Source organism: Phocoena phocoena, chromosome 6 (assembly GCF_963924675.1).
Source record: "Phocoena phocoena chromosome 6, mPhoPho1.1, whole genome shotgun sequence".
Lineage (NCBI taxonomy): Eukaryota > Metazoa > Chordata > Mammalia > Artiodactyla > Phocoenidae > Phocoena > Phocoena phocoena.
Window position 1 is genome coordinate 106971216 of NC_089224.1, and position 20640 is coordinate 106991855.

Sequence of the window (20640 nt, forward strand, 5' to 3'; positions counted from 1 at the left end):
TGGGGGCATGTCGAAGCCAGCCCTCAGTGGCCAAAGCTGGAACAATTTGAGTAAGGAAATAAATAACATAGTATTGGATCAAAACCCCAAAGTATCCATGAGTCCATTCTGATGTAAACAAATGATGGAATAAATAAATGGGGGAGACTAGACAAACCTCCTATGCAGAAGAATTCCAAATAATCTATGTAGATATTTTGCCCTCAAGAAGGTGGAGCACAACTGCCTCCTTCCTTCCATAGCGACTTCCTTCCAGAGTTTGAGGTGATAGTATTATTTATGCAACCAGTTCCCTATTGATGGGCATATTCTTTTGCTTTATAAACAGTGCTTCAGTGAACCCTTGTATGTATATCACTCTACATTTCTGTATTTTTGTAAGATAAATATTCCAGGGAGAATATAACTTTTAACAGCTTGAAAGATGTATTCAAGTGGTTCTTCAAAATGGTCCTGTGAATTTATACCCCTGCAAACAGTGTATGAGTATCAGTTTCTCCACACTCTTGGCACACTGTATGACTCACAAAGGGGTAATGTATTCTCTTTAATATAAACCCCTTTTAGTAATCAAGAGTCAGAGGACAGGTGTCCCAATAGAAAGGTGGATGAAGGACCTGAACACGTAATTCACAGGCAAATAATACAAATGGCCTATAAATATTTGCAACAAAAAACTGAAAAAACGTGCAAAAATATGTTAACTGAGGAGTCATGAAAGAAATGTAAAATAGAAACAGTGAGACATTAGTTTGTCCACTATGTTAGTAAAGAAAAAAAGAGCTGTAATGACTGGTATTAGCCTGCTCCAATTTTTATGGATCAACAAATAAAACTTTTGGAAGCCAAGTTTTTAAATATATACTTTTGAAAAAAGGTACACATACTTTTATTCACTCTACCTTACAGGAATTTATCCTCAGACCTTAATTAAAAATGTATAAAGATATATGTCTAAATATGTTCACCACAGCATTGTCTATCACAACAAAATAATTCGAAATAAGCTACCCAACAGTAGGCGGTTCCTTAATGATGAGACATCCCTAAGGTGAAATGCTTGGCAGCTGCTAAAAAATATGTTGATATTCTTATATATTTATAAAAATTCTTGTGATAGTATGATTAATATATACCAATTTAATTGAAAAAGAGAAACATGTTCTATGACTAGACAGACATATGTTCTGAGACATGACAAACATATGTGCCAAGAAGGACACATACCACAGTGTTTATCAGGGGGTCTGTATGTGAGAACGAGCTTGCAAATGACTTCTGTCTCTTGTGCTTATCTCTGTCCCTTTGTCTTCTACATTAAGCTTCTATTAAATTTTGTAGTTAAAAAACAAAACAGTTTAAAACCACGCTGATTCTCCCTTTGTAATGTCTCTCTCCTCTGCCCCTTTCCTCCATCTCCTAAAACACTGCCCTCGCTCAGGCCTCCCGTCTCTCACTTAGACCATCGCCTCAGCTTCTTGATGGGTGTCCCTGCTCCTGCAGAAGGGTCTAGCCTGTCACTCCTGTGCTCAGAAGCCTCTGGAACTCTCCTTGCACAGCATAGTGTCCCATTGTTTCTCTGGACCCCCTTCCCTTCTAAGTTCAGCCTCCCTCCCGCCCCAACCCCACGGGGCACCTGCAACACCAGTCCTGTCCACCCGCTCAGCTCTCCCTGGTCTCCTCACCTGTTGAGGGTCTACCCATCTTTTAAGGCCCACCTCCTCTAGGAAGCCTTCTTTTCTCATTATCTCCCCCATACTCCAGTTCACTTGGTTTGAACTTGTTTGATGGCCATGATCACCAGCTGCCTTTTAATACAGTGATTTCTGGACTGACAGGTCTGGACTTGCAGTGCCTGGAGCACACAGTAAGGGCTTCGTGAAAGTCTGCTGAAGTGAACTGATCCAGAGTTGCCTCTGAACACCACCTGAGTCAACTCTGCCACGTTCCGTAATTATGCTTTAAATAGGTGTGATTTTTTTTGACACATAAGAATCTATTAAATTATACATATAAACTATCACACTTGAGATTTATGTGGCATAAAAGTGTGCATGTATTAAAATATAAGGTTTATGGGCATATCACCTAGAAAAAATCTCGCTATATGGAAAATCTTTCTTCCATAACTGGCTAGTAACATTTGAGTCTGAACTTAATTTTAGGCAATTCCTTGGAAAAAATGATTCTATGGAAACCCAGGCACGTCCTGGAGGCAACCACAGATAATTACACAGAGAAAACTTTTCTATAATATTCCTGCTTAATATAAGAAGCCAAATTTTGATACTTGGTGATTTAATTTTTTCTTGTGTTCTCATTGAAAAGTGACAGTATTTCAGTAAAGGGAAGACATTTGGTTGCAGCAGTAAACATGCTTTGATAACTCTGGACTATCCTTAACTCTTTTAGTCTTTGTAAAATTTAGAGGTTTTAGATGCTTAGCCTTCCTTTTCATTCCACGTCTCCCCCATTCTCTGCCCATCTCTCCTCCTTTCTTTGCGGTGCTGTCATTGCACTCTTGGGCATCCGTGTTTCACATAGAGCTGCTGTTATAGTCATGAAACATAAACAGGAAAGCAAACCACTGCCCAGCGTTTCTCAGCATGAAGCTTCTCTTGTTTCATTGAGGCATCGTGTGAGTCAACTAGACACTGATGGATGACTTTCTTGTTCCCACCAAAGGACTCAGGGGCTCGAGGATGGTCAAGTGTGAATGATATTCTGAACGAAAAGTACCAGTATATCCTTTTGGCATATGCTGACTCCAGAAAAACATGCCCTTTTACCTGCATTGCTTTACAGAACTTTAAGAGATGTTTTTGTATCACTTAAATTATTGGGCAAACCTCTCCTAGAAAATGAAATTTGTTATAATTGTGCAAATATAGGTGAGTCCTTCTTGCCTTGGGTCTGGCTGGGGATATGGATCTCATAGGTGGTACTGCCAGCATGCATATCCCTTTGTCTGGCCATTTGTCCATCCGTCCATCCATCCATCCATCCATCCATCCATCCATCCATCCATCTCCCCATAACTGGGATCCTTCTGAGCAGAAATCCTGTCTGATACATCTCAAAATTTCCTGAAGTACCTTTAGGGAGACCCATATGTCGATGGAGGCCCAATAAGTCCCCTGGCTAATGATGGGAGTACTTATTTCTCACAGCACCACTATGCATGTTGGAGAGCTGGTGCTGACGGCATGGGACCCACTTGTAGGGTTGAGTGTCATAAAGGAACCCTCAACCTCCTGCAACCCTAGGGTTTGCTCTGTCAGTCTCCCAACCTCTTAGAAATCCCATAGACATAGTGGGCGGGGTAACTTGGTTGGTCCGGCATTTAACAACTGTTCTGGGGTGTGTGTGTCTGTGTGTGTGTGTGTATGTGTGTGTGTGTCTGTGTGTGTGTGTCTGTGTCTGTGTCTGTGTGTCTGTGTTTGACTCTACAGGTCAGTTTTTGGGTTGTACGAGAAATTCTAACAGCACAGACTTTAAAAATAAGGGCAGAAATCCTGAGCCATTTTGTGAAAATAGCCAAGGTAAGCTGTTTTATTATTGCTTTTCCCCTTCCTTTCCTTTCTTTTTTGTCGCAAAAAGGTGTTTCCTTGGTACTTTGGGTGCCGATTTGCTCTGGATGAGCCGGGCAGGGTTCAGACACGGGGCTCTGGCCCAGCTTCCCCAGGCAGAGGCAGCTGTGGGACCAGCCTGGCTGCTTGCTGGGCCTCCCAGCCCCTGTGCATGCACAGGCAGGTGCCCTCCGCCCTGTGGTTTTGGCAGCCAACCATTCTTTGTAGCTGGCCTTTCACAGACTCTCCACGAGGCCCCAGTGGCTACCTCTGGGATCCATTCATCCTCCTATTCAGATTTAGCCAGTGCCGGGAGTTGATGGCTTTTAGTCAGCATCGGAGGTTGTGACACCATCACATCCTGCACAGTTTATTCGCGGTCAGCAGAGCTCACCCCACCCCATCTTGCACTTGAGGCCCGGGCCCTGCTGCCCTGACCCCACCCCCTGGGTCTGCCCTGGTAGGGTTGGTCCTTGCCGGTTATTGGGCACCAGGCTCACGTCTTTACCCCACTTGCCCCTCCTCTTCCCTCATCTCTGCCAGCCCAGGCTGTGATCCCACGGGCCTTCCTGGACCACTCTCATCTCTTACACAGTCCTGCCAGCCCCTCCCGGCCCACTGCTCCCCACCACGGGGCTCACCTGACTCAGTGGAGCACCGTCCTGTCTGTTTACTGCCCGCTTTGTGTGTGCGCGTTGTCTTCCCACTCAGGTCCTAGGCCAGCTCACCTTCACTGCGGCCCCTCTCTGGCCAGGTGCCATAGCTGCTGCTTTACAGAAATGATTTCATTTGAAGCTGACATTATTATTACCCCATTTCCGGAGGAGGAAGGGGAGGCTTAGAGAGGTGGGTGTCCACGCCCAGGCCCCATGGTCAGTCGGAGCGTGTCTGTCTGCCTTCAGGAGAGCTGCTCTGCTGCCCCTCACAGCAAGGTTGTGTTCATCCAGCTCGAAGTATGTTAGGGGCATGGACACTTTTACGTCCTGTGCATTCTGAAGTGCCTGCCTGGAACTGTTGCTGGGCGTAATGATACTTGTTGCTCTCGGTGAGTTCGTGCTGGGCCACGAGAGAAAGTGGGATGAAGTTCCAGCCCATCTGGTGCTTTCAGTTTGGAAGTTTCCAGTCCCTACCCAAGGGATCCAAAACGATTCCTCCTTAAGCTCTGCCATCTTCCGATGGTGGATCATCACGCTGGCGCTGTGCCCTGGGTATGTTCTTGTTCGAGCCTCCTCCTTTCTCTGGGCCTTGGTTTCCCATCTATAAAATGGGAAAGGGGTGGATTAGATAATCTCCCAGAGAACCTTCACCTCTAAAAGAAATTCTGTGACAGGCATAGCCATTCAGATACAAAGGATGAAATTCAGCTCACTCAGAATCTATTATTACACACAGCAAACGATTAGGGAATATTACGAGATGTATGAAATGCAGTATTAACTTGTGTGGTAAGGGAGAAATCTCCAGGTAGGAACAGAGCCGTGAGGACTAGGCATAAGGGCTTTTCGTGGATTTGTTCATTTTACTAAGCCCTGCTCTGTGCTGTACTAGGTCCTAGGGATATGATGGTAGATACCGCTTCATCCCGGCTCTCAGGGAACACACAGTCCAGGGTGAGAGAGGGGCAAGTGCAAGCAAATACAGTCCAGTGGGCTGAGGAAATGCACAGGCTGCCGTGGGAACATGCAGGTGGGGTCGGGTTGGGGACAAGTCTTCCTGACAAAGAACAAGCAACCCACGCCACACTGCCCGCTCTCCTGGGTGCCAGGCACTGGTCTAGCAGTTTACGTGCACCATCGCACGCAGCAGAGGTGCTGTGATTACCTTCCTCATTTTAAATATGAAGATGTCGAGGCTCAGAAGGCTTAGGTAACTTGCCACAGGACACACCAGTAGTGGGAACCCGGGTTAGAGTCAGGCCTCTTGGTTCTGTGGAGCCTGCCGGCTACACAACTTTCACCGACTCCTGGGAGTGAGAAGTGGGACCCGGGTCCTGTTGGCAGGTTTCCCTTCAGCATAAAACCAAGAGCAGAGCAATTACAGTTTTCTGCGCTCACCCTCACCTGTGTCTGCTTCTGTTGTCCTCTGTGGTAAGGAACTTGTCTGAGATGGAATTAAATCCAAGTGTTCTCACTAATTTGGGGCCTGGTTCAGAGAAGCATGGTCAAGTGGCTGGGAAGCTGGAGCTCCGTGCTCCCAGCTGAGGATATCGTGCAGATTGATAACATCTTGCCCCAGCCTCCCGCTTCCGGGTGTGAAGGTAATCGCAGTAGACCCATGTTGATGTTGTTGGCACAGTGGAGGTTTCAGTTTACAAAGGCCTGCTGGGACAGTTCAGACTCATCTAAAAAAAGAATAGAAAGGACATTATCAAACCTCATCCCGAGCCATGTTTCTGTCCAGCAGCCAGACTAGTCAGCTTATGGAATTTTGCAGATGTTTTAGATGCAGACTCACCTTTTGACAATCTGAAAGAAAAAGAGCATATGGTTTCTGTGAACTTCCTAGAACTGTATTTTCTACGTGAGATATTTTTAAGTGTAATTGAATTTCATAAATATGACAGTATTTGGTAACACTTGAACATGTTTTTGTTCTGTTTATAGCAGCAAAATAATCTATTCCGTATCTTTTTTTCTTTTCAGAAACTTCTAGAACTCAACAACCTTCATTCTCTCATGTCTGTGGTGTCAGCATTACAAAGTGCACCCATCTTCAGGCTGACAAAAACCTGGGCTGTAAGTTAATCTTCCTAAGTCTGTTCCTTTGGTTTGGGCCGTCCTTTCTTGGGTGAAGTTCTCCATTCCTTAAGCCCCAGAAGGCTTTCTCAGTCTGCCCTTTGCCAACGACGGAGGATGACTGTGGGTTAATGAAGTGTCCCCTGGCCACTCTCTCTCCTTCAGTGACCTCAGCCTCGTTTTGGGACAGGGAAGCTGTGAGGAAGCCAGCGTGGCCGGGGACCCTTCTGGACCTGACAACATCATGTATGATGGCGGGGTCAGTGGCGTGACTTCTGCCCTCTGCTTCAAACTGCCCCTGGGAAGCCTTGCAGCTGCGCTGGGCTGCTGGCTGTGCAGCTAAGAGTTTCTTCGGAGGAACCTGTGACCCTCATGTAGGGAAGAATAATTCTTTTTTCCTGAAGGCCATGGGTAATTTCAGCTCAGAGGTGGAGTCCGATAGTTATATAATTGAGTCTGTAGGAAAGTTTTTCTGCCGTAAAAATACTTTAAAAATATCTCAGACCTCTTTATCCTCCTTAGCTTGGCACCGCGCCTGACGGGGGAAGTCATTGCTATTCCCATCACTCATTAGCATTCACCTCCTGGCCCGCCTGGTCTGGGGTCTCTCACAGCCACACAGCCCAAGCCTTTCAAGACCTGTTTATGTCCCACAGAACTGAAGGAAACTGTATGGAGTTGTCAGCTGTGCTTCTGCAACTTACTCACTTCCGAACTTCTTTCTGCCAGTCTGCGGGGCTGGGCTCTGTTTCAGACTTGGCTAGTTCAGGGGCCTTTAAAATACTTAGGGATTATGTTGTAGGTTGTCAGAAGTGAGCCTTATTTCTTTAAATTGCAATTTTCCATAGATCAAGCCATAGCAAAGTGGAGTGAGAGGTTTTAGCCTGGAGTCAAAAGACTGGGTCTGCATTCAGGCACCATCTGTGCAGAGTGATTCTGTGGGACTCGTCTCCTCTTATCTACTTAGGGAGGTTGGCCTGGATCTGTGGTTCTCCGTTAGTGCTTCGTGGAGCCCAGGGGCTCTTTGGAACTGACTTGGGGCCAGCAGGGGCTGGGGGAGAGGACGGAGGGCACCAAGCAGACCTCCAGAGCACGGTTTCTGCCAGAGCAGCTCTGTTTGCATCAGTTTTATGTCCTGAGCTTCTGGGTGAACTTCAGTTGAGCAGTGGCTTTGGAGGTCAAAGCAAGTTTGGAAGCCACTGGTCTCTGTGGTTGCTGCCAGCCCTGTGATTCCCTGAGTCCATCTGAGCCATGACGCTTTTTTCAAAAGTTGCTTGGAGATTCTTTTTCCAATGAATTTTCCATCATTTAGGTGCTGCTATTGTTTCTTGGACTGCTGGGAGCTCTGTGTGGGCCCAGAAGAAGGAATGATGAATCTCACGGTACACAGACCTTACTGTCAGTAACACAGGGACTCTCGATGACCCCATAAGTGGCACAGTCAGTGAGGGCAGCAGGGAGTCAGCATGAGGGGCCTGCACAGAGATGCCACCCACTCAGGGATGGGCAGGGCCCATCCATGGAGCTTTGGCCAGCGTTCTCCTTAGGATGCTGTGCCTTGCCCAGGATGGTGGGGCAGCATTGGGCCAGAACAACATCCAGGACTGCTCCATGTGGCTCGGCAGAGTCCTGTGCCAGGGTGGCCGGATCATCACTGCCATTGGTGGGTCTTTGCTGCAATGAAGATAAATCTCCCACAGCTCCTCAGAGAGCCTGGAATGAAATATCCACCCAGGACCCGTTTGAAAGCATGAGCTTCCTCACCTAACTCCCTTCCAGGCTACGTGGGTCAGCTGTTGTTCCTTACAGATTTGCCAGGCGCTGTTCTAAAATCTTTCCCTGTATTAACTCATTTCCTCTTTTTTTTTTAAAAAAAATAAATTTATTTACTTATTTATTTGGTTGTGCCAGGTCTTAGTCACGGGGGCGGGCTCCTTAGTTGCAGCTCGCCAGCTCCTTAGTTGTGGCACATGAACTCTTAGTTGCAGCATGCCTGTGGGATCTAGTTCCCTGAGCAGGGATCACATCTGAGCCCCCTGCATTGGGAGCGCAAAGTCTGAACCACTGCGCCACCCAGGAAGTCCCCTCATTTCCTCTTGACAGCTCCCCACCGTCAAGAGGAGGCACAGAGAGGTGGGATGACTTATGCAGGGTTCCCCAGCTAAGAGGCAGAGCGGGAATCAAACCGGAGCAGTCTGGCTCCGGAGTCCCTGCGCTTACCCACCACACCCCACGGAGCTCAACAAGGACAGTTCCAGTGATGCCTTGTCAGTCAAAACAAGAGAGCGGGCCTGTTTATTGTTTTGTCTCCTCTATACACAGTGCTCTAACAGGAGCTTTAAGGGTGACATCAGCAGACTCTGGGTGCTGCCCAGGCCGTTGAGCCTCTGTTCTGGCTGTGGCTGCTGCTGGCCTGGCTGCTGGCCTCTGAAGTGCAGCCTTCTTTTGCCATTAATTTCTGGTAGTGAGCTTAGCCACAGAAATGTTGCCAGAAAAGAACTGTTTTCCCTCTCCCTGCTTGTCCCTTGATCTGGGGAAGGGGAGTCAGAGGAGGGCCCCAGGGAGGGGACACACAGCCAGAGAGCCAGAGAGCTGCAGACAGGCCTTGAAGGCTGCCTTTTGGCCACTTACTCCTTGGTTAGTCCATGGCTTCCGCTGCTCCGCTGGTCCCCTGGGATTGGCCGCTGACTTTGGCATCTAGCTGGTGGGAGCCAGGGAGAGGACAGGAAGCTGCGGTTACGCGTCACCAAAGGACGGGGGACCCAGGGCAACAACAGCTGTTCTTTTTCTGAGAAATCTCCCATTGCCTCCTAAGGGCTGAGAGCCAGGACTATTTCCTTGGTTACAGAGGGCCACTTAGCAAGGCAAAAGGTGGGGAGATGCAGCATCCTGGGAGATAAGAATGGCAACTGCCAAAGGCTGTGTCAGGGAGAGAGGAGGTGATACACACCGTGTGGATTCAGCATGACGTCTCCGAGGTCGTGTGTGGGGAGCTGTTTGTTCTGGGTAAACCCACCATTCAGCCTGCTTCAGACCAGACTCTCCCCTTTCGCCCACCTGTCCTGTTAGTCCAAGGACAGTGGTTGGTGCAGAGCACTTGGGAAATGGTGGGGGCCAAACTCGCCATCTTTCTCCTTCATCCAAATCCCCCCAGCCCAGTAGAATCGACGATGCCACTATATTCCTGACACTCTCTCTACACCTGTTGTGACAGAGCACAGAGGGCATCTACTCTGCAGTTTTGTTTACAGGTCTGCCTCCCTCTTTGATCACCTTCCTTCTTGGTGCAGTCTGATTTTTTCTCCATATCCCAAACGACTGAGTTTACACTGGTCGTTTGAATTGTATATGTTTGTTGTGCCGAATTGTGTCCTTTTGCTACTTCTTTTCCCAGTAATGAGATTAGCCACTGAAACGCTGCCAAAAAATTGCTGCTTCCCATCCCCCGACTTGTCCCTTGATCTGGGACTGGTGAAATCTCATGACCCTGCAGAGCAGGGAGGAGCAGGTCCACCAGCCGTAGCAGCCCCAAAGGTCAGAACTTTAATAGTCTTCGTTTTGCAGAGAAGGAAACTGAGGTTCCAGGAGTTGTAGTGACCTGTCTCAGATCATGGAGCTGATGAGTGCCAGAGCCGATGTGATGTAGCTTTGCCTTGATGGACACGTAGTCCATGTTCTTGGCCATTTGCTCTATGACTTGTCTGTGATGGAACCTGATGTTGGAATCAGGCTGGGCACAGGGCAGGGAAAAGCAGGCACACACACTGCTTGGGAAGTGGGGCTGGAGAAGTGAGCCTGGCACACAGGCCCCTGGGGACAGTGTATGACCAGCTCCCTGAGTGCAGTCGCTGGGGTTGCATTGAAACCCTGGATATCTGGGAAGCCTGGATGGAAGGGGGTCACAGGTGTGGGAAGAGACCTGCTGCGTGGTTTCACTATGGATGGCCTTCAGTGAGGGCCAGCTGGTCATTAGCTGGTAGGCAGGGCAGCCTGTCGGCCTGTCCATGGCTGGCTGCTGAGTACCAGCAGCTGGGTGAGCTGGGACAGGGCAGAGGCTGACCTCGCACATAGGCTCGCACATAGTAGGCCCATAATAAATGCTGGCTAGATGCACAAACGGAGGGAGTCACCTTCTGCTGGCCTGGAAAAATGCAGATAGGGTCTGATTTATCCCAACACTGGGCCCGCTTTGGAATATTGGCTGCCTCAAAGCCATGAGACCTAAGCAAGAAGTCCTATCGGCCAATGCTGATTTCCTGAGCACAGATACTGTGTGGCTCTTATTCATTCTGCAAATCAAATATTTATTGAACACCTGCTCGCCTGCTCCATGCCAGACCCCGAGGCTATGGTCAAGGCCCTTGTCTTCATGGGCTTTTATGTTATCCAGGGGAGACAGACACGTTTTTGTGGAAGAATAAACATGTGCCTAATCTGGCTGGTGCAAGAAGTGGTCAATAAATGTTTGTTGAATGCATGAAGTCATGAACCAAGGGCTGTCAGATAGGAATAAAAGTGATGCCGGAGACCAAAAGAGGAGGATGCGATAGGGACTGACTGGGTGTTCAGGGAAGGCCTGTCTGAGACCTGAGTGACAAGAGGGAGCCGGCCACGCCAAGATGAGGGCACAGCCAGTGCAGAGGCCACGGTGGAAGAAACTCCAAGGCCAGTGTGGCTGGAGCACAGCAGGCCTGGGGGAGATTGTGAGGGTGCTGTGGACGGGTGGCGGGGCCGTCTGGGAAGGGCTCAGCCCAGAGAGGAGTTAGGTTCTATTCTGAGGGCAGTGAAGGGTTTTAAACAGGAGACAGACATGATCTGCTTTAGAGTTGCTTTTGTTTTTTTAATTAGTGTTGCTACTATGTGAATAGCAGATTGGGATTGCAGGGGGGCCGGAGTGGAAATGAGGCCAGGTTAGAGGGTTAGGGTAGAATCCAGGAGTGAGGTGATGCTGGTGGCATCGGGGAGGTGGCAGTGGACATGGAGAGAAGGAGGCTGAAAGGGGAGGCATCCTGAAGACAGAGGTGGCAGGATGTCGGAGATGAAGAAAGGAAGAGACTGGAGGACGATCCCTAGGTTTGGGGCCTGAGCAGCTGGCAAGAGGGTGAAAACTTTTCTCTGATCAGGGTGGTCCCAAGAGGAGCCTGCCTTATAGACGAGTGACCTGGGGGGTATGGAATGCCTGACTATGGGCGATTCGCTCATTAATTACAGTTGTATGCTGTACCTCATGTGTACACACATACACACACGCAGGCACACACAGGCGCGCACACACACACACACACACACACACTCTGCTTGCTCTGTGCACGTTCCTATCATGATTTGCTCTTTCCTACTGAATTCATCCAGGGAGTTTGACTCATCTGCAGCAGCAAAGTGAAAACTGAAGAGCTTGGTAGGGAGGAAGTCACAGCCGGTGGGTCAGGCGGCCTGGTGTGCAGGGTGGCGGCCTGGAAGGGGAACCCTCCTGGGAGCAGGGCTCTCACTTCAGGCATCTGGGGGCACAGGGTCGTTGAGCAGATATCCCAGGAAGGCAGATGTGTGGCATCACGTATTTTGGATTTTAGTCTTTCATGCGGGAAGCGCCTCTCCTCCCCTGTGTCTGATGTGGGCCCCAGTGGCCCCTCTAATGTTGTTGAGAAAGTGGTGACGGGCATGGGCTGCCTGTCTCAGGTGGGAGGTGAGGTGGGGGAGGGAAGGCAGAGGAAACTGACATTTACAGCCTCCGATTACTCATCCCCCAGTCATTCCTTGGCAGCCCTGCCTGCACTGTTTCTCAGAATTATGAGTTCTGTGGATATTTGCACCCTCCTCTTCCTTGACTTTGCCACAACTTTTGTCACCCCCTTCTTGAAAACTCTCTCTTTGCTTGGCTTATTCCCTTCCCGCTGTTCCGACAGCTGGCTCCTCCCTGACTGCTTTTGTCCCTCTTACCCACTGGCTGTAAGTGTGCTGCAAGGCTCTGACCCAGCTCTCACCTTCCCCAATCCGATTCCTGTCCCGTGGGGCTCTCCGCAGCTTGGAGAGCTTCATCCATGTCCTCTGTGCCCTGGCGGTGGCTGCCTCCTTGCTCTCGCCCCAGCTGTCTCTGGAGCCCCAGGCCCACGTTCCTATGCCTGCTCCGCGGAGCCCTCTGCTCCTGTGTCCCTTTGACAGCTCGCCCTTGGCGTGTCTGAAATCAAAGTTTGTTTCCAGGAAGTGATCGTGAGTGCCAGGAGACTCTCTGAGCAGACTTATTTTGGACTTTGAGGCAATATGGTAGACGGGGTGATGAGGGGGAAAGCCCCTCCCTCCCAACGGCCTGCTTCAAACACACAAACACAGATAAACCAAATTAAAAATCAAGAAGCAAAGAGAACCAGAAGCCAAAAAAGGGGAGTCACCATGTGCTAGAAATAAAGAATGCTCTCAGAGTCAGCACGGCGAGCAGAGTTCAGAGAAGGCGCTATATGGAGACCTTTGCAGCTGGCGGGGGGCTGGGGTTCCAATGTCTGCACTTGGGGGGCTGGAATTCAGCTACTCACAGGAATCAGAAAGCCAGCAAGTGTCCCTCGTCAGAAAATCTCTGCTCAGCCTGGGGAAGCCCCAAGGGAAAAAGTCCCTGTGAGAAACTGTCGCCCCAGCCTGTACCTCAGGTAGCTGTTGGGTCTCAGTACATGTGACCTGAATTGGTATGGGGACCACAGGCCAAGAAATGAGGGGCAGTGTCCCTTGCAGATTAAGAGTGTGGACTCCCGGGCTCAGCCTCGGACCTGCCTCTTATGGTAAGGATTAAATGAGTAAATATATGAAAAAATGTTTAGAACCATGCCTGGCACACAGTAAGGGCTAGATAAGTATTGACGGCTGCTGCTGCCGCCGATGTTGTTGTTGTTATTATTATTACTATTTTCAACTTTTCTTGACTATTTTCAAATGGGCTGGCAGAGGCTGCCATCACTGTAAGCCAGGCCCTCTGATTTATGACCTGATAACATCATCATCTTCTAGCTGGTTTCCTTGCTTCTGGTCTGACTGTCTTCCTCACACCACCCATGGAGTGATCGCCCTACGACAAAGCTCTGGTGTTTTCACTTCCCTGATTAAGGACAAGTTTTAGCACTCCCCCACCCTTTGCTGGGCTGGGGGTGTGTCTGTACTCACCACTCCTCCAGAACAGGACTCTCTGATGTAACTGTTTTTTTTTTTTTCTATTAAAAAAAATTATTCCAGCAATTTTATTTATTTTTTAAAAATTAATTAATTAATTTTTGGCTGCGTTGGGTCTTCGTTGCTGTGCGCGGGCTTTCTCTAGTTGCAGCAAATGGGGTCTACTCTTCGTTGCGGTGTGTGTGCTTCTCACTGTGGTGGCTTCTTTTGTTGTGGAGCACGGGCTTCAGTAGCTGTGACACACAGGCTCAGTAGTTGTGGCACACGGGCTTAGTTGCTCCGCGGTGTGTGGGATCTTCCCGGACCAGGGCCCAAACCTGTGTCCCCTGCATTGGCAGGCGGATTCTTAACCAGTGCGCCACCAGGGAAGTCCTTCCAGCAATTTTATTGTATAATTAGTGAACAAGTTAACATGAAATTGCACTATGAGACTTTTTTCTTTTTCTTTTTTTCTCCCTGCCACCACCCCACCACCCTATCCCCTTTGGTAACCATGAGTATGTTTTCCATGTTCGTGAATCTGTTTCTGTTTTGTAAATAAGTTCATTTGTATCATTTTTTTAGATTCCACATATAAGTGGTATCATATATTTGTCTTTCTCTTTCTGGCTTACTTAGTGTGATAATCTCTAGGTCCATCCATGTTGCTGCAACTGGCATTATTTCATTCTTTTTATGGCTGAGTAGTATTCCATTGTATATATGTACCACACCTTCTTTGTCCATTCATCTGTCGATGGACACTTAGGATGCTTCCCTGTCTTGGCAATTGTAAGTAGTGCTTCTATGAACAGAGTGGGTGCATGTATCTTTTCAAATTAGAGTTTTGTCTGGGGGTATGCCCAGGAGTAGGATTGCTGGATCATATGGCAACTCTATTTTTAGTTTTTTAGAGAGGCTCCATACTGTTCTCCAAAGTGGCTGCACCAGTTTACATTCCTACCAACAGTGTAGGAGGTTTTGCTTTTTTTCCACACCCTCTCCAGCATTTACTATTTGTAGACTTTTTTTTTTTTTTTGCGGCCTCTCACTGTTGTGGCCTCTCCCGTTGTGGAGCACAGGCTCTGGACACGCAGGCTCAGCGGCCATGGCTCACAGGCCTAGCCGCTCCGCGGCATGTGGGATCTTCCCGGACCGGGACACGAACCCGTGTCCCCTGCATCAGCAGGCGGACTCTCAACCACTGCACCACCAGGGAAGCCCTGTAGACTTTTTAATGATGGCCATTCTGACTGGTGTGAGGTGAACCTCATTGTAGTTTTGGTTTTCATTTCTCTAATAATTAGCGATATTGAGCATCTTTTCATGTGCCCGTTGGCCATCTGTATGTCTTCTTTGGAGAAATGTCTATTTAGGTCTTCTGCCTATTTTTTGATTGGGTTGTTTGTTTTTTTGATATTAAACTGTATGAGCTGTTTGTATATTTTGGAAATTAATCCCTTGTCAGTCACATTGTTTGCAAATATTTTCTCCCAGTCCTTTTTATTTTGTTTATGGTTTCCTTTGCTGTGCAAAAACTTTAAGTTTAATTTGGTCTCATTTGTTTATTTTTGTTTTTATTTCCATTACTCTAGGAGATGGATCTAAAAAAATATTGTGGTGATTTATGTCAAAGAGTGTTCTGCCTCTGTTTTCCTCTAGGAGTTTTATAGTATCTGGTCTTATATTTAGGTCTTTAATCCATTTTGAGTTTATTTTTGTATATGGTGTTAGAGATGTTCTAATTTCATTCTTTTACATGTAGCTGTCCGGTTTTCCCAGTACCACTTAGTGAAGAGACTATCTCTTCTATATTGTATATTCTTGCCTCCTTTGTCATAGATTAATTAATTGCCCATAAGTGTGTGGGTTTATTTCTGGGCTTTCTATCCTGTTCTGTATGTCTGTTTTGTGACAGTACCATACTCTTTTGATTACTGTAGCTTTGTAGTATAGTCTGCAGTCAGGGGGTGTGATTCCTCCAGGTTTGTTCTTCTTTCTCAAGATTGTTTTGCCTATTTGGGGTCTTCTGTGTTTCCATACAAATTAAAAAACTTTTTTGCTCTAATTCTGTGAAAAATGCCATTGGCAATTTGATAGGGGTTGCATTGAATCTGTAGATTGCCTTGGGTTGTATGGTCATTTTAACAATATTGATTCTTCCAGTCCAAGAATGCGATATATCTTTCCATCTGTTTGTATTGTCTTCAGTTTCTTTCATCAGCGTCTTACAGTTTTCAGAGTACAGGTTTTTTTCCTCCTTAGGTAGAATTATTCCCAGGTATTTTATTCTTTTTGATGTATGATATAACCATTTTGCTGCTGCTCTTTTTAATCCATCATTTTAACATTCATTACACTACCTCTAGTTTTATAATAATGAATATTTTGTCAGTCCATTTTAAACTGTCATTTGAATTTTTAACCCTGGATTTCAGCGATCCCTTAGAGTTAGGGAAGATACCGAGCTTGGATGAGAGAGACGGTTTTTGGTTTGTCTCGATGGGTGTTTTTGAGGAAAACTTGCATTTGGGAATGTGGCACTTGATGAAAGCCCTCGGGTAGGGAGATTCTTGCAGGGTACAAAGGACATAGTAGAGGCATTTTGACAATGGCAGCAAATATCAAAAGGTTTCATACCTACTTCACACCTACTTCCTGACACTAGAAAACAAACCATAAACCTTTCAGCTGTGGCCAGTGGAGCATCTGCTGCCACCAGCAACATAGCCACCCAGAACCCCAAGTCACGTGTGGCAGAGATGCAAGAGTTGGCCAGAGGAATTTCCTGTTCAAACACAGCCACAATCAACTCATTATTTCCCCTTTGATTAGTATTCACTGTTCATGCTTAGCTGCTTGTGATTGGCACCCTGTTGGCAAGTTGAGTTGAAATATTCGGAAAAGTAGAATAAGCAAGTCAAATTGGTCATCACATGTCCACAGTATCCAGAATGGCCAAGTCAAAAACATACTTTGCCAGGTCAAGGTGGCCATGTGGGAAGACATGGAGTTAGCATCTCCCCACAACTAGGGCACCTGCCGGCCGCTGGTGGGGGACTCTGACGCCGAAGGAGATGGGAGGAAGCCCAAAGTGAACTGGTAGGATGTAGGGGGACTGAGGGGGCAGGAGAAGTGGAGGCCAGATAGGATCGGCGCCCCTGAGGCTGGGGAGATCAGGAGAGGCAGGCAGGAGGGGCCCTCTGGGAGAGGAGTGGAGGGCGTTTGCCCCACCCACTCGAGCTCAGGAAGCCTGCTGGGCTCCCAGGTGAGGTCCCCTGCCCTCTGAGACCAGGGGTGGGGGGCACGCCTGGGCCCCTTCTGTTTCTTGAGCCTAAGCTCCACCCCCACAGCCCCCAGGGCCTCTTCCAGCCCTGTGGGTCCTGAGCATTGCCCCTGTCCACCACACAAACCTCACCCTTGCTTAAGCCCTGCCCTCCACAGTCAAGGCCTCCCCCCTTTTTTTCTTTCTCTTTTCTCTCCTCCTCTTTTTTACTGTTGTGGTACTGATGTACCTTCTGGTTGTTGATTCATCTATATTTTTATTTTTCAATTTTTCCTAACATATATGTTAGTTTCCTAGTCTAATTTTATTTTTTACTTTGTTACTGCTGTGATTTTTGCCACCCCAGGTGGCTTGTGGGATCTTGATTCACAAACCTGGGGCTGGGCCAAAACTCCTGCGGTGGGAGCTCCGAGTCCAAACCACTGGACTAATAGAGAACCTCAAACCCCAGGGAATATTCATAGGAGTGAGGTCTCACAGAGTTCCTCATCTCAGCACCAAGACCCAGCTCTATCCAATAGCCTACAAACCCCAGTGTTAGAAGCCCCAGGCCAAACAACCAATAAGACAAGAACACAATCCCACTCATTAAAAAAAAAAAAAAAAGATGGCAAACAAACATGTCACAGATGAATGAGCAAAGTAAAAACCTACAAGACCAAATAAATGAAGAGAAAATAGGCAATCTACCTGAAAAAGAATTCAGAGTAATGATAGTAAAGATGATCCAGAATCTCGGAAATAGAATGGAGGCACAGATTGAGAAAATACAAGATATGTTTAACAGAGATCTAGAAGAACTAAAGAACAAACAAACAGAGATGAACAACACAGTAACTGAAATGAAAAATACACTAGAAGGAATCAATAACAGAATAACTGAGGCAGAAGAATGAATAACTGAGCTGGAAGACAAAATGGTGGAAAATAACTGCCGAGGAACAGAATAAAGAAAAAAGAATGAAAAGAATTGAAGACAATCTCAGAGACCACTGGGACAACACTAAATGCACCAACATTCGAATTATAGGGGTCCCAGAAAAAGAAGAGAAAAAAGAAAGGGTCTGAGAGAATATTTGAAGAGATTATAGTTGAAAACTTCCCTAATGTGGGAAAGGAAATAGTCACCCAAGTCCATGAAGCACAGAGAGTCCCATACAGGGTAAACCCTAGGAAAAACACACCAAGACACATATTAATCAAATTAACAAAAATTAAATTCAAATAAAAAATATTAAAAGGAGCAAGGGAAAAACAAAAAATAACATACAAAGGAATCCCCATAAGGTTATCAGCTGGTTTTTCAGGGAAAACTCTGCAGGCCAGAAGGGAGTGGCAGGATATACTTAAAGTGATGAAAGAGAAGAACCTACAACCAAGATTACTTTACCCAGCAAGGATCTCATTCAGATTCGATGGAGAAGTCAAAAGCTTTTCAGACAAACAAAAGCTAAGAGAATTCAGCACCACCAAACCAGGTTTACAGCAAATGCTAAAGGAACTTCTCTAAGTGAGAAACACAAGAGAAGGAAAAGACCCACAAAAACAAACCCAAAACAATTAAGAAAATGGTAATAGGAACATACATATCGATAATAACCTTGAATGTAAATGGATTAAATGCCCCAACCAAAAGACACAGACTGGCTGAATGGATACAAAAAAAAAAAAAAAGACCCATATATATGCTGTCTACAAGAGACCCACTTCAGACCTAGGGACACATACAGACTGAAAGTGAAGGGATAGAAAAAGATATTCCATGTAAATGGAAATCAAAAGAAAGCCAGAGTAGCAATACTTTTATCAGATAAAATAGACTTTAAAATAAAGACTGTTACAGGAGATAAGGAGGGACACTACATAATGCTCAAAGGATCAATCCAAGAAGAAGATATAACAATTATAAATGTTTATGCACCCAGCATAGGAATCAATACATAAGGCAAATGCTAACAACCATGAAAGGAGAAATCAACAGTAACACAATAATAGTAGGGGACTTTAACACCCCACTTACACCAATGGACAGATCATCCAAACAGAAAATAAATAAGGAAACACAAGCTTTAAATGACACAATAGACTAGACAGATCTAATTGATATTTATAGAACATTCCACCCGAAAGTGGCAGAATACACTTTCTTCTCAAGGGCAAATGGAACATTCTCCAGGATAGATCACATCTTGGGTCACAAATCAAGCCTTGGAAAATTTAAGAAAATTGAAATTATATCAAGCATCTTTTCTGACCACAACGCTGTGCGACTGGAAATCAATTACAGGAAAAAACGTAAAAAACACAAACACATGGAGGCTAAACAGTGCACTACTAAATAACCAAGAGATCACTGAAGAAATCAAAGAAGAAATATAAAAGTATGTAGAAACAAATGACAATGAAAACACGATGACCTAAAACCTGTGGGATGCAGCAAGAGCAGTTCTAAGAGGGAAGTTTATAGCAATACAGTCTCACCTCAAGAAACAAGAAAAATCTCAAATCAACAATCTAAATCTACACTTAAAACAACTAGAGAAAGAAGAACAAAGAAAACCCAAAGTCAGTAGAAGGAAAGAAATCATAAAGATCAGAGCAGAAATAAATGAAATAGAAACGAAGAAAACAATAGCAAAGATCAATAAAACTAAAAGCTGGTTCTTTGAGAAGATAAACAAAATTGATAAATCCTTAGCCAGACTCATCAAGAAAAAAAGGGAGAAGACACAAATCAATAAAATTAGGAATGAAGAACGAGAAATCACAACTGACACTGTGGAAATACAAAGGATTATAAGACTACTACAAACAACTATATGCCAATAGAATGGACAACCACAAAGAAATGGACAAATTCTTGGAAAGGTACAATTTTCCAAGACTGAACCGGGAAGAATTAGAAAATATAAACAGACCTATCACAAGTAATGAAATTGAAACCATAATTAAAAATCTTCCAGCAAACAAAAGTCCAGGACCAGATGGCTTCACAGGCGAATTCTATCAAACATTTAGAGAAGAGCTAGCACCCATCCTTCTCAAATTCTTCCAAAAAATTGCAGAGGGAGAAACACTCCCAAATTCATTCTACAAAGCCATCATTGCTCTGATACCCAAACCAGAAAAAGATATCACAGAAAAGAAAATTATAGACCAATATCCCTGAAAAACATAGATACAAAAATCCTGAACAACTCACTAGCAAACAGAACCCAACAGCACATTAAAAGGATATACACCATGATTAAGTGGAATTTATCCCAGGGATGCAAGGATTCTTCAATATATGCAAATCAATCAATGTGATATATCACATTAATAAATTAAGGAATAAAAACCATGTGATCATCTTAATAGATGCAGAAAAAGCTTTTGACAAAATTCAAAACCCGTTTATGATAAAAACTCTCCAGAAAATGGTCATAGAGGGAACCTACCTCAACATAATAAACACCATATATGACAGACCCACAGCAATCATTGTACTCAATGGTGAAAAACTGAAAGCATTTCCACTAAGATCAGGAAGAAGACAAGGATGTCCACTCTCGCCACTCTTATTCAACATAGTTTTGGAAGTCCTAGCCACAGCAATCAGAGAAAAAAAAGAAATAAAAGGAATACAAATTGGAAAAGAAAAAGTAAAACTTGCTGCTGTTGACATGATACTATACATAGAAAATCCTAAAGATGCCACCAGAAAACTGCTAGAACTAATCAATGAATTTGGTAAGGTTGCAGGATACAAAATTAATGCACAGAAATCTCTGGCATCCCTATACACCAACAGCGAAAAATCAGAAAGAGAAATTAAGGAAACACTCCCATTTACCACTGCAACAAAAAGAATAAAATACCTAGGAATAAACCTGCCTAAGGAGGTGAAAGACTTGTACTCAGAAAACTATAAGACACT

At 45.7% G+C, this 20640-nt stretch overlaps 1 protein-coding gene across 6 annotated transcripts in view; it reads left to right on the forward strand.

Annotated features, from left to right (window-relative positions):
• The window catches only part of RALGPS1 (Ral GEF with PH domain and SH3 binding motif 1), a 281611-nt gene that overhangs the window by 108096 nt on the left and 152875 nt on the right, over positions 1-20640 (forward strand). For all 6 annotated transcript variants that reach the window (XM_065878490.1, XM_065878487.1, XM_065878484.1 and 3 more), the window contains 2 exons: positions 3453-3542; positions 6212-6304. In XM_065878490.1, the coding sequence (XP_065734562.1) occupies positions 3453-3542; positions 6212-6304 (183 nt within the window). The remainder of the gene's footprint in view (positions 1-3452; positions 3543-6211; positions 6305-20640) is intronic.